Source organism: Strigops habroptila, chromosome 6 (genome assembly GCF_004027225.2).
Source record: "Strigops habroptila isolate Jane chromosome 6, bStrHab1.2.pri, whole genome shotgun sequence".
NCBI classification, from domain to species: domain Eukaryota; kingdom Metazoa; phylum Chordata; class Aves; order Psittaciformes; family Psittacidae; genus Strigops; species Strigops habroptila.
Genome location: NC_044282.2, coordinates 56,888,452 through 56,901,062, shown reverse-complemented (window position 1 = coordinate 56,901,062; position 12,611 = coordinate 56,888,452). Strand labels below are relative to the sequence as shown.

Sequence of the window (12,611 nt, the reverse complement as noted above, 5' to 3'; positions counted from 1 at the left end):
TTGCCAAGGTCATCCCAAAGGTGGACAGACTTACAGAACAGCATAGAGAGCCCTAGGGAGGTAATTGGTCTTGGATGACTTCATGAAGGTCTTGGATGACTTCATTGGATTTGTGCTCAACTCACTTTGGAGCTAGATAGAGGGATGCTGGAAGGCTATTCTCAGTCTTTAAGCCAGTAAGGAAAAAAGCTGTCATCATGAAACTATAGAGAGGGCTTTTTTTAACCTGGGGAATTCAGAGACTGTTCAGCACAGTAAGGCTGAGCTCTGATGTATCTGAAGTGCTCAAGAGTACACATGGTCCTGCAAGAGGGAGTTTCAGCTGGTCCCAGCATCCTGCCTGGCCTCAGGCTATTTATACCCTGCCTGCCTAAACTTCCTCTCATACTTCTAATTGCATCCCATTTTAGAAGAGGAAAATGCAGAGAACTATTTCTATGTTGGACTTGTTTAATCTCATAGGTGGATTATTTTAGTGCTTGCTTCATATAGCATTCTGGAGCAAGTTAAATTGCGTATGTACGCCAAGAACATCCAGAGTGACTGTGGCTTCCTTTGTGGTATGTCAGAGGTACCAAACAGCAGTGCACAGGCATTATCTGGTTTTAAGGAGTAAATCTAGTTTCTTTTGGAGTAGCAAGTCTGCAAAGTTTAACCATAAATGAAAATGAACAGAGTAACTAAAGGCAATGGGAATTTTCACATCAGTAACGCCATTAGGGCTGCTCAGGTAAGTACTGACTATAAGATCATATTCCGTGTTTGTAGCTCACAAGGCTGTGAAGAAGTGGATGCAGCTGAAGCTGTCTGAATCTTCCTGGCAGCTCAGTAAGTCTCCTGGGTGGGGGAAAAATCCCCATTAGAACAATTATTTTGGTTAGAGGTTAACTCTGAAACTTGTTACTGGTTGCAATGCCTTTCTGTTACTTTGGTTCAGGAGTAATTTCTAGTGACACTTACCTGTTCTGTATGAATTGCTAAGAGTGAAGGGAAGCTAGGATGGATTTTCATGTGATTTTACTTTTGTCTGAATAGTTAAAAACTGTTTGCCTTTTCAACTGAGCTGGTGTATGGCTACTGAATATTGTTGCTTTATTCCACAGTAAGCGTGGTCAGTGAGTTACTTTCAGTAGAGCTGTTAAATAAGTGCTTCTATTCTGTGCTGAAGGAGGCAATTTTCAAGCTAATGGAAGAGTAACACTTGGAACTGCTGAAATTCAGTTGCAAAAGTATACTTGGCAATGTCCTGAGATTGGCTTCCAGTTTAAAAGCTGTGCTTTATCTTTAATCAGTAGACAAAATTCTAATCGCTGTACCTCTAATGAAGTAACTACAGTAAAGTGAAGTACTTAATGGAAAGCTCATTGAATCTCTTGCAGATGGTCATCTGCATCATGCCAGCTAATGAAAACCTGAGTATGTTTTGTAGCCTAATGAAAAAAAAGGGGGGGGGAGAGCAAACCCTCATAAAGAATTTTTGCTAACAAAGTTCTCTTTCATTTATACAGCCATTACCTAACCATCCCCCTGGAACAAAGCTAATTCATTTTCCCAGTACAACAAAAACTGAAAACTCGTCAGAAGTAACAAAAGCAGAAGCTGAAAGTAAACCTGGTAAGGCTGGAAATTTACATCTATTACTTAGTAGTTTTCTCTAGAGAAATGTTTGGTTGTCAAATTTTTTGTGTTAGTCTTACATGAAAATCTAGTATACTCAAAAACATAATGTTCTGTACCTTTCAGGAGTTCTGCAAATGCAAAAGAGTCTAAAGGAATTTTTACTTGCATTTCTGTGGAAAATGAATCAAAATATTTGTAGGGTTGTCTCCCAGAACAAAATCAAGCTGGGGTATGAAGTTTTATTAGAGCAGTCCCTTTGCATTAATTTGCTATCTTGATCTGCTCAGACTTACTGTCTGCCTAGCTTTTAGTGTTTAGATGGAATGCTGAAAATCTGTTGCTATGGAGCAGTCCCTTAACTCAGTTTCTGTCACTAAATTATAGAAGTTACTTTCTAGGCTTAGGATTTACTGTGGAGTTGCAAGTATGCTTTCATAACTGTCAAACTGTGAAGTTGCTTGCATCAGAAAGCTGGTGTTGATGTTTTGTTGAAGTCTGTTCCTTAGATAACCCAGTTCCATTGTGATTCTGTTTATAAAAACTTTTTTTATTTTTGTTATTATCTCCAAGAATTTATGACTTCATTTAACTACCAAACTGCATAGTTTTAAATAAAGGGATATTTTTAAGCCACCCCAAAACACCTTTTGGGAGTGCCAAAGCCATATAAAAAATTAACTTCAATTATATGATATGTAGACAGCTCAATTTGCCTGGTTCCAGAGCAGACTCTTTTCTTTTTTTTTTTTTTTTTTTGACTTCTGTATTATAATTTCAAGTATATTTTTGTTTTATGTGGAAATACCTTATTTTGGTGTAAGTGGGTTGTCTAGATGGAACGCGTAATTTGCAGAAATAAGAAAATTGCAACAAATAATTAGTTGTGTTCAGGAGTTGTGTAATATAGTGCAAAAGGGCGCTTGAAAAGGCAGGTTCATTCATCAGAGCCCTGGTTATCTGTAGCTTTAGCAGTGTATAGGGTATCTATGCTGTTCTAGTCATATTTTGGCTTTGCTGAATTGGATAGCTATAGTGTGATTTATGTTTTGCCGTTACAAAGCATATATCAAAAGTTTGTGTATGATACAAATGATTTGATGGAAGTTTCTGCTAACTTGCAACTTTGAAATCTTCTCTAAACATCAAATTTGGGATAATCTTGAGATCTTGCTTTTAAACCATTCCAGTGCTATTGCTGTAAGTGCCAACAAGACAATGTGCAGCCCTGAGCACTGGGATATTTGACTTGTCTGAAACTTTGCATAAAAATTCACATAACTCTCCCTAACAAATCTGAACGTTTGGTACTGATCATTCAGTATTTAGCTAAAACCACAGAAATTAGACTAATCTAGTAGCTATGCTGAGTGTCTGGTCCCCAGAGAAAGAATACATCAGAGAGGAACTTAAATATGATAGCAATAGATGCTGTAGGAGAACATCAGTAGATACACCATTTAAGAACATCTTACAACCTTTTGAAGAAACTTTGGATTTCTTCCTTAGTGTTTTTATTTCAATATAGACTATACTATAGTTTATGTATATAATCCTCAGTTTTGAGAGAGTGAGTTTAAAATAAATTATTATGTTCAGCACATTAGCAAATAAACAGACATCTCCAAAGCGTTTAGACTAGTGTGGCTTATTTTGTGGTGTGGCTTTGCTATTTCTGCAAAGCTTATTTTGGCCTCTGGAGCAAGTATGTGAAAATATTTTGTTTAAAAAATAAAATAATCACCATTTGACCCCTCTTTCCCCTCATTATGTTAGAAAATAACATTTGCGATTCCTGCTGCTGTATTGGTAGTACTGAGTCTTGGAAAAGATTCAATTTCAAACTACCTTTTATTAAAAATATTTACTGAAGTTCAGATTTACTGTTTTGTAAACACCATCTTAGATTTAAATGCTGGAAAGTCTAAACTGGACTATTTTCTTCAACTACTGGCAGAATATCAGACTTGCAAACTAAGGTGCTGAAGTAGCAAGTTGTACATACTCTTAATGTACGTGGCTGGGTTTCTCAGCTGGCACTGACTGCTGGAGCTCACAGCCTGGCATGCCTGGGGACCTTGGGGGTCTGCAGGGTGCAGGGCTCCCTGTCCTCAGCCTTCTGGGCAGCTGGAGCAGAGCGAAAGGTCCCCTTTCTGGCACTGTTTCTGTCTGTTGTGGGGCTTGGTGTATGTGAGGAGGGGAGAAGTGCATGGAAGAAGAGAGAAGAAAAGGAGGATTGTGTAGTTCTGTACTGGCCAAATCCCCAGACAGTAAGGAAATGCATGTATCTTTATAAAATCAGGAGGTATAGAAATGTTACACTTGTGTTATACTTACTCATTACTAATGAATAAAATCTCCAAATCTGATAGATATTTGTAGCATATCTGTTGAATCTTATTTTAGTCAGTGTGGTTTTATTTTTGGACCTAGATTTAAACATTCATCTGACATGGTTCTGTAATTCTTCATAAACCACAATATAGTCAATCTACAATTGAGCATTTTTGATCACTAGATAAGGCTGTAAAATAATGCAAGTTCTTGTATTTGGGATTACTCATGTGGTTGCATATCTATGTCTATCTATATAGCTATATCTATTTCTTAATCTCAGCATACTTTTACATTTTAACATAGCGGTTGTTGCTGACCAAGGTAGATTTTTAATCAACAAAATTTGTGCATTTTTTAACTAAAAATTTGTGTCTTGATTAAACAAATACAACAACAACAAAAAGGTTCAGCTGCAACTCATATCTTTTCTTACCATCCAGCAACAGGCAGTCATTAAGACTTGCAGAAGATCCTCATGATGACTTGGTGGTGTGCTGCTCTCTAACTGGGGGTTGATGCAGCTGCTCACCTATGTGTGTTGTCAGTGCCAAATACTTGTTTAGGTTATGGCAGCACAGTAAAGTCCTTTGTTTGCTTCCTCTTCCTTAATCTGTCAGATACAGAAATCTAGTCTTTTTATATGCTAAATTATTTTAAATGTGCTAGGGTTAAAAAAGGTGCAAAAAATGCTTTGCAATCAAGCCTTCTATATGAATGTATTTTGGCCTTTTTCACATTGTTTTTGTTCTAACATGGGAAAGGAAAATGAATCCTCCTGCTTTTTCACCTGAAAACCTAATCACAATTTTAAATGGATTAGTTATTGAACTATATCAAATGGAAAGAAAGGAATTATTCTGTCTACTTTTGCAGAGGAGGATGTGATTGTCTGAATTGGTCACTCAGATGAGCTCTGGTTTCAGGTGCTTGTCGTGGTTTGAGCCCAGCCGGTAACTCAGAACCACACAGCCGCTCGCTCACTCCCCACCCCCTTCTTCCTCCCCCCGCTCCCGGAGGGATGGGGAGGAGAATGGGAAGAATGCAACTCCCACGGGTTGAGATAAGAGCAGTCCCGCAACTAAGGTATAACACAAAACCACTACTGCTACCACCAATGATAATAACGATTAGTGAAATAACAAGGGGAGAGGATACAATTGCTCACCACCCGCCGACCGATACCCAGCCCGACCCGAGCAGTGATCTCGGCCTTCCGGGTAACTCCCCCCGGTTTATATACTGGGCATGACGTGCTGTGGTATGGAATACCCCTTTGGCTAATTTGGGTCAGGTGTCCTGTCTCTGCTTCCTCCCGGCTTCCCCTCCTCCCTGGCAAAGCATGAGACTGAGAAAGTCCTTGGTTGGAATAAACATTACTTAGCAACAACTAAAAACATCGGTGTTATCAGCGTTGTTCCCAGGCTGAAAGTTAAAAAACACAGCACTGCACCAGCTACTAAGCAGGAGAAAAATGACTGCTATAGCTGAACCCAGGACAGTGCTTAGCCAAGGAATTCCTTTGCTTCAGTTACTTGGGCTTACTGCAGAATTTCAGCACATTTGCTGGGTATTTGAAGTTTCTGTAATTATACATGTTAATAAAGGATGACACCTTGAAATGTTTGAATGTATTTAATCAGGATTGCAAATTTGAAATTTAGATCAATTTTGAAAAAATATCATATAAACTCTCAATAAAAAGCTCAAAACAATTTTTGTCTAAAGTAGCTCAAACCTGAATATATAATGCTTATGGAGAGGGTTAAAGAGGCTGTTATAATTTAACTGAGGAGGCTCTTCTCCCTCTGAAGCCAGAGTATTTGAATTAAGTTGCTGTTCTAGAAAAAAATTTTTTAGAGCTTAAACTCCTGACTTGGCAAAGATTTATCTCCATAGCTCTGTAAATATAGTAATCTTATTTTTCTTGTGATATGGATGACATCGTGAACATGTAAAGCAGTCCCAGATGGCTGGTGTAGAAGGGAAGTATGATTATAGTGTTAATTTCTGAGCTCTCCATTCGGACAGCATAAGTGAGCTAGTATTATGTATATTACTACCCATGGTAAGCAAATGTGGTTAATTGTGCTGCTTTGTTTCAGCCAAGGAGTATTGCAGGACAATATTTTCCTATGAAGGCTCGAATGATGAACTCAGCTTTAAAGAAGGCGAGATCATTCAAATAATCAGTAAGGTAAGATGTTCAGTCTGCTTTAACCATTTATGTTAGCTTTTGTGGGTTTCACGCAGGTAGGTAATGTGTAAAATGGGAAAACAGGAAGGTCTGTTGAAGTAGATATTCCTGTAGACTGATTTGTCTCATGTGAGAGCCAAATCTTTGCTTCTGTACTTGGTGGAGATACAGATGTCCTTAAAGATCATTTTGGAGTGGGAAATTATCTTAGATTCCTCCAGGGCCAGTCAGATCAGTGTACACCCAGTACCAAATGCCTTTTTAGGGGGGAAGTTGGAAAAGCTTTGCAAAGAGCCCTTTTACCTTCAGAACTTGTACTTTTTCTCTGGTGATACATCAGGCTGACCTAGAGGTGGTGGTTGGAAAGTATTATGTATCAAAAGGTGAGAAATTGAGATCTATACTTAGATTTTGGTCTAGGTATTATGAAAAAATCTGTGCAAGTATTTTCAGTAGGAGAATGGAGTCCAGGTTATTTAATTGAATGTTCTTATTTGTGCTGAATATTCAAAACTCCTTTCTGAAAGGGCATCTTGTTGCAGAGATGGTTTTAAACAGCAAAGGAACCTATCCATACTTAATTTCCCTCCATTACTCTGCAGTCTTTTGTTAGTTTATACGCTGCTATACGAAGGAATAATGACTTGGCTAAAAAAAAGTGGAAAGTTCCTTTTTTTGTTTTCAGCTTTCACACAGTTGCAGAAGAAAAGCAATACTTTTTTTTCTTTAGGAGGATTTTCAGTTTATGGAAAAGCTGACTACTTTTCTTAACAAGAAAGTTGATATCATCAGTATTACTGACTGTAATTACAGTGGAAAAGAGTATTTATGGAAAGCACTTTTTTGAACATGACAGCCCTTGCTCCATCTTCACTGAAACTCTTACCTCTCTGTCCTTCTTAAATTTACCCCCAAATTTATCCAAAACATATGCTGGTCCAAATGGGAGCAACGCAGAGTTATCCAGAGCAGAGCTCTCCCTCTAAAACCATCTTCTGAAGTCCAAGTGTACTAATGTAACTTTGAGGTGGCTGCCCCAGTCTGGGGTTTTGATCTTGGCACACGTTAAAGTATTTTTCTTTTAGCACGTACATATTTGTAAAGCCTGTCCCTATTGGCCATTTATTTTCTGTTGTGCTGCATATAATCATTGCCATGGAGTTGTCTCTGACTTCCTAGCATATCCTCAGCAATGGCTAAATGAAGTTTAGCAATAGATGCCTCATCCCATTCATGACTGCTCGCTGCTCGGAGGTTGGACTCTGTAGTACTTAATTGAAAGGGTGACAGAGGGAGAAGTGGAAGAAAACTTTAGCAAACTTTTACTTTCAGCACTTAATCACCTATTCAGGTATTTTTCCTGATGATTCCTTCTTTAGGTTAATGTGGGGTGAGATTTTTTTAAAAAACTTTTTCCCCCTCTCCAATACCTGTTCAGTGTCCCAGCTGAACCAAGTACTGAATTGTTCTTACTGTGTACTGAACTTTGGAATGAACTACTTGGGGCTGCTACCAGTGGCACTTATCAGCAGTAATCCACTTGGAGTTGTATGCAGGGGTGACATCTGCTGTATTTTGGATGTGGGGAACAGAGGAAAGCTGTTATTTATGCTGCTAAAATATTCAAATAACGTCATACTTTCTGTTACGGATAAACTGGGGCCTTGATCCAGTAAGATCATGTAATGGATTTTTGTGCAACTGGATTAATTCTCCCTACCCCCACCCCCTTTTTTTATAATTTAAACTTACACCTTAATGTGGCTAGTTTTTCACTCCGTAGGGTATATTCTCTTGCTTCTTCACCTTTTTAGACCAGTGGACCTGATCCATCACATCAGAATCACTTTTGTTGAGTAGAGTTGTGTGTTACACCACTTGAAGTATTTATTGAATAAGTTGCCAGTTGGTAACAATAAGGAAGTTGAGTATATTGAATGCTGTGTGTTGGGTCATAACTGGGTTTATGTACTTTCCTTCCCTTTGCAGATCTTATCCTTATACCCATCTCTTATATATGATGTAATGTATATCTCCTGCTTTTTAGAAAACAAACAAAAAGTGACCAAACCTGATCTGTAGTGTTTCCCCTTGGGAAGGTGGCCAAAGTAGTCCTCTTATAAATGTGGTATTTCAGACAAACAATTATGTTATATTGTAGATAAAAGCAAAAATGTTCCTGTAATTGTATCTTCTGGGGAAGAAGTAAGTCCTGATTGAAATGTACTGTTGTTTATTTTAGGACACTGGAGAGCCAGGCTGGTGGAAAGGAGAACTCAATGGTAAAGAAGGAGTCTTCCCAGATAATTTTGCTGTTCAAATACAAGAGTCTGATAAAGACTTCCCTGTAAGTTCTTATGTGTATCAGTTAGTATCAAAAAAATACTGGTGGAAATGCAAACAATAAAATGTTTCATAGCATATTATGCTGCTTAAAATATTATTACAATTGTAGCAGTTTTAACTTTATCTTGAATTAGCTATATCAAAGAAGAAAGATTTAAAAGTGCTTGTCTTTAAACTTCTTAAATGTTAACTGAGGCATGCTTTTTGATATTAACTGTATTAATGAGGATGATTAGCTCATAAAGTAAAGGACATAGTTCTGATAACCTGCTGTAATGTATTTATTGCATTAAACCCTTACTGGTTTGGAAGGATATATAAGCAGTTGGTCTCCTCCATTTGTAGTCCTGTAAGTAACTATAATTGCAAAATGCTGAATGGCCTCTGTGAGACCGACTGGGATTTTTCCATGCTCAGACTTGCTAGTAGGCTGCAGTGCATGAATCTTTGGATGGGATCTAGAAATATCTTTTTTCTACCATCTTATGTGCTAAGTTGTAGAAATACATGGCTTCATGTGGTAATCCTCATTCTTGTAATTTTGATTCATATTTTGTAATTTTCTTGTTGAGATTAGTGTTGTGTTTTGGTTGTGACAAGTTTGTGTAGCAAAGATGGTTGTATTAATTCACAAATGTACATCATCCCCAGATGGGATGAATGCAGGTCCAGAAAATCTAAATGTTGAAGCCTGTATCTCAGCAGAGCAGTTTGAGTTTCATAGTAACTTAGCGCCATTTGGTCTGGAATTGGAGACATTCACAGAGAATTGCTAGGTAAACCTGATAGATAAACTTAGCATTTAGCCTCAGTTGCTTAACCTACACAGAAAGTCTAGTTATTCCGAGTCAGAATTTTCTTCTTAAATAGATTCTCAGCTTTGCAAGAATGGCATAAATGCTGTAATATACAGCTGACATGATTTGAGGGATGGATGGGAAGTATTACTGTTTTGCAATACAGAGTTGCTCTTTGAGAAAAGGAAAAGAAATTGTTCTTTTACCATAAACAGTGTTTCCTGTAGACAAACCTTGCTTTGATCCTTTATTCTGCTTTGTATAGTGTGTCTCAGTACGGGGATTCACCTTGCATTAAGCAGCTTTGAAGTTCAAAGCATTGGATGGCTGATTATTATAATCAGCTATTTGATATTGACTTAATAAAAACACAGATCAGAATCATGTAATGGCAGGGTGATGCTGAGCTCTCAGTGTAATTGTTTGTGATATAGGCAGAAATGCTGCACAGCGGGATAATGTATTTACTTTTGGAGGGAAAAAAAAGAATATGGTCTTGTTACTTCAGTTCACTAGCTTTTGTGTTCTCTGAAATTAGAGAAAGAAATTTAATATGGGTTTTCATGCTTGCTTAATTACATTTCACCTATCAGAATAAAATCTTTCTGCATTAAGAGTAGCTTATTCAGTAGTGGTAGGGGCACAGAAGTGGAATTCACCCATAGCAACTCTTTCAAAAATACCTACTACAAGGCATTTTTGGAGGGGCTATATTAGACTGAGCCTATATGGTTTCAGCTGTGTTTGTATAAAGAATGAGGGTTTTTGTAGGCTTTTGTGACCGTTTTATCAGTGCGTCTTGTCCTTAGTACAGCCACGAAGATAGCTCTTCTAGAGCATTTTCATGAATCGCATTCTGAGGATGAGGTGGCTTAAGATGCCTGTCCTGAGAGGTGCCAGTACTCCTTCAACAGCAGAGATTGAAATTAAATTTTACTAGTTTAAGGAAAGTGATGAGTGACTGCATTTTAAAATAAAATTAGTTTCAACTTACAGGCTATGACACTGTAATACTTTGTACAGTTTTAAAGGCTAGTTTAAAGGCCACCTTTCCCACCTAAATATACAGTGATAAGGAAGCTCAAAATAGTATTTGAAAACTGCAACGAAAAACTGCAGTGATTATATTGCAAAGGCTGCTATTTTTATTTGTTTCCTTACACTTGTAATTTAGGAGTCAGTTAATTGAAATAGTTCTTCTGATACTTGATTTAGAACTTTTTTTTTTTCTGTGAAAGTGACCAATTTTAGTTCAAAAATTTACCTGATTATTCTTTTAAACTTGTATTGTACTAAGACTGAAGTTTCCATAACGAGATTAAAATGGGTGCCATCAGAACAATTCTTTGGACTAAAAAAGATGTAATTCTTTGGACTAAGAAAGATGTAATTCGTTGTTTTTAGTTCATTGTACTCCTACTGCTTATACATGTTGCTGAAGCACTGATCTGATTTAAAGAAACCTGCATTTTGTTTTTGCAACTGGCTGCCTGGGAGATATCAGAGGAATTACTCCAGTTCTCTGTTTCCTGTCTGTGAATTGGTTGCCTCCTTTGTGAAATACTTTGAAATCAGCTAGTGAACAAGCTAGACATTACAGTATGCAAAACAAACACTAGGTTTGTCTTCAATAGAGAATATCTGTTTGTTTGAGTACTATTTTTATGTATTCTTTGTTTTTTTAGAAACCAAAGAAACCTCCACCTCCAGTTAAAAATCCAGGTATGTAGTGTATGAATAGTGGTACGTGTCTGAGGAAATATTAAATTGGAAGCAGTGCATGACTTCAGAAGAAAATTCAGAAGTAACTTTGTATTTCCTAGTAATCCAATCACCTATAGTCACAGCTTGAGGTTACTTTTTATGCTCTATGTAGTATGCTGCTGCTATATACTTTTCAAAATCATGATGAAGCCTACTTTGGAAACACTTTAATACAGGCCTACTGTTTTCTGGGCTCAAATGAGTGTTTATAAATGATGTTACACTCCTCACAAAGGGGAAAATATAAACACAAATTGGTGTATGTCATATTTTTAGTTAGTGACGAAGATAATTAAAGCTTTAGAGAAATGTCTATGGTTTCTTTTTACGTTCAGCTCCAAAGCCTGAATTGCCAACTGGAGAGAAGAAATTACCTTCTTTGAAGCCTGAAGAAAAAGGTGAGACCAGTTTTCTTCATTGAGAATTTCAAATCAAGATCTTGTAAATGCGTTACAGTTTTTAGGTTGGCTGCTCTGTGCAATAGGCACCGTTTGGAAGACGACATACGGATTATTTTGATACCATCTACTGAAGTTGTGCCTGTGATATTCTGGACATGTCTTTAGAGTGATTAGAACAAGAACTACATTTCTTGTAATAGCATTACATTCTGAAAAATATATATTGCACTGCATAATGACATAGTTACTATTGAATTGATTTAAGGATAGTTCTGTGATAGCTGCTGCAGTTCTGAAGAGCAATAGTAAGTTACTAGAAATGTAAGCATTTTACTGCTGCGTCTGAATGTTTTGGTCAAAGTCAATCTTGATGGAAAACATTTTTGAAAGAAATAGACAGAACAGTTACAACACTTCTTAGACAGATGTTACAGTGGCAATGCTCAGAAATTGAGATTTCTTTCCTGTTAATTCTTGCTATATTCCTACTGTTGTCACCCAAATACATTTTGAAATGGCTTCTTCTTATATTTGAAACATTTGTCAAGTCAAACTGGTTTTGATTGTGTTTAAAAGTCAAAAGCTTAAACAAACATGCTCACTGGGTCTTACAGAAGAAATTCTGGTATTACTGCAGCTTAACCATATTACAAAAACATACTCTGTTCTCTGAATAGTGACCTGTGGCTGACCACGGCTGAACAGCATTTTGACAAGTAAGCCTGCTCAGTGGGTTACTTGGCTTCCTTGGGCAGATTTTACAAACCACAGTTTAAACAAAACATGTTCTCTGGTGTTTCATTTGAAGAATACTTGCTAAAATCAGCTATCTTTCCTCTGCATATGATTAAGCAAGTTATTTTTAGCTGTTGGAACAGTATCTTAAGGTGTGAATTGAGATCAGCTGTATGGTTCTAGAAATTTTGATCACTTGGCTCTTTGTAAGTTTAAGTTTACTTAACCTGAAGTAAGTTTAATTTTAGATTAGTTCTCTTTGTACTATGGTGTTAAATTTTGCATAGTTGAGTTCAACTCTTCTTGAAGGAATACAGGAAAAAAAAAAGACCTACTGAGAACACCATCCAAAATGCTTAGGAACGTGAAAGCTTCTGGATAATTAAGGTAGAGAACTGTCCTTTACTGTGGTGCAGGAAA

The 12,611-nt window shown here is 37.2% G+C and overlaps 1 protein-coding gene across 2 annotated transcripts in view; it reads left to right on the top strand.

The window, feature by feature from the left end:
* CD2AP (CD2 associated protein) overlaps nucleotides 1-12,611 on the top strand; it is an 82,658-nt gene that overhangs the window by 52,826 nt on the left and 17,221 nt on the right. For both annotated transcript variants that reach the window (XM_030490066.1, XM_030490067.1), the window contains exons 7-11: nucleotides 1,509-1,614; nucleotides 6,057-6,148; nucleotides 8,391-8,495; nucleotides 10,977-11,013; nucleotides 11,391-11,453. In XM_030490066.1, coding sequence (XP_030345926.1) covers nucleotides 1,509-1,614; nucleotides 6,057-6,148; nucleotides 8,391-8,495; nucleotides 10,977-11,013; nucleotides 11,391-11,453 — 403 coding nt within the window. The remainder of the gene's footprint in view (nucleotides 1-1,508; nucleotides 1,615-6,056; nucleotides 6,149-8,390; nucleotides 8,496-10,976; nucleotides 11,014-11,390; nucleotides 11,454-12,611) is intronic.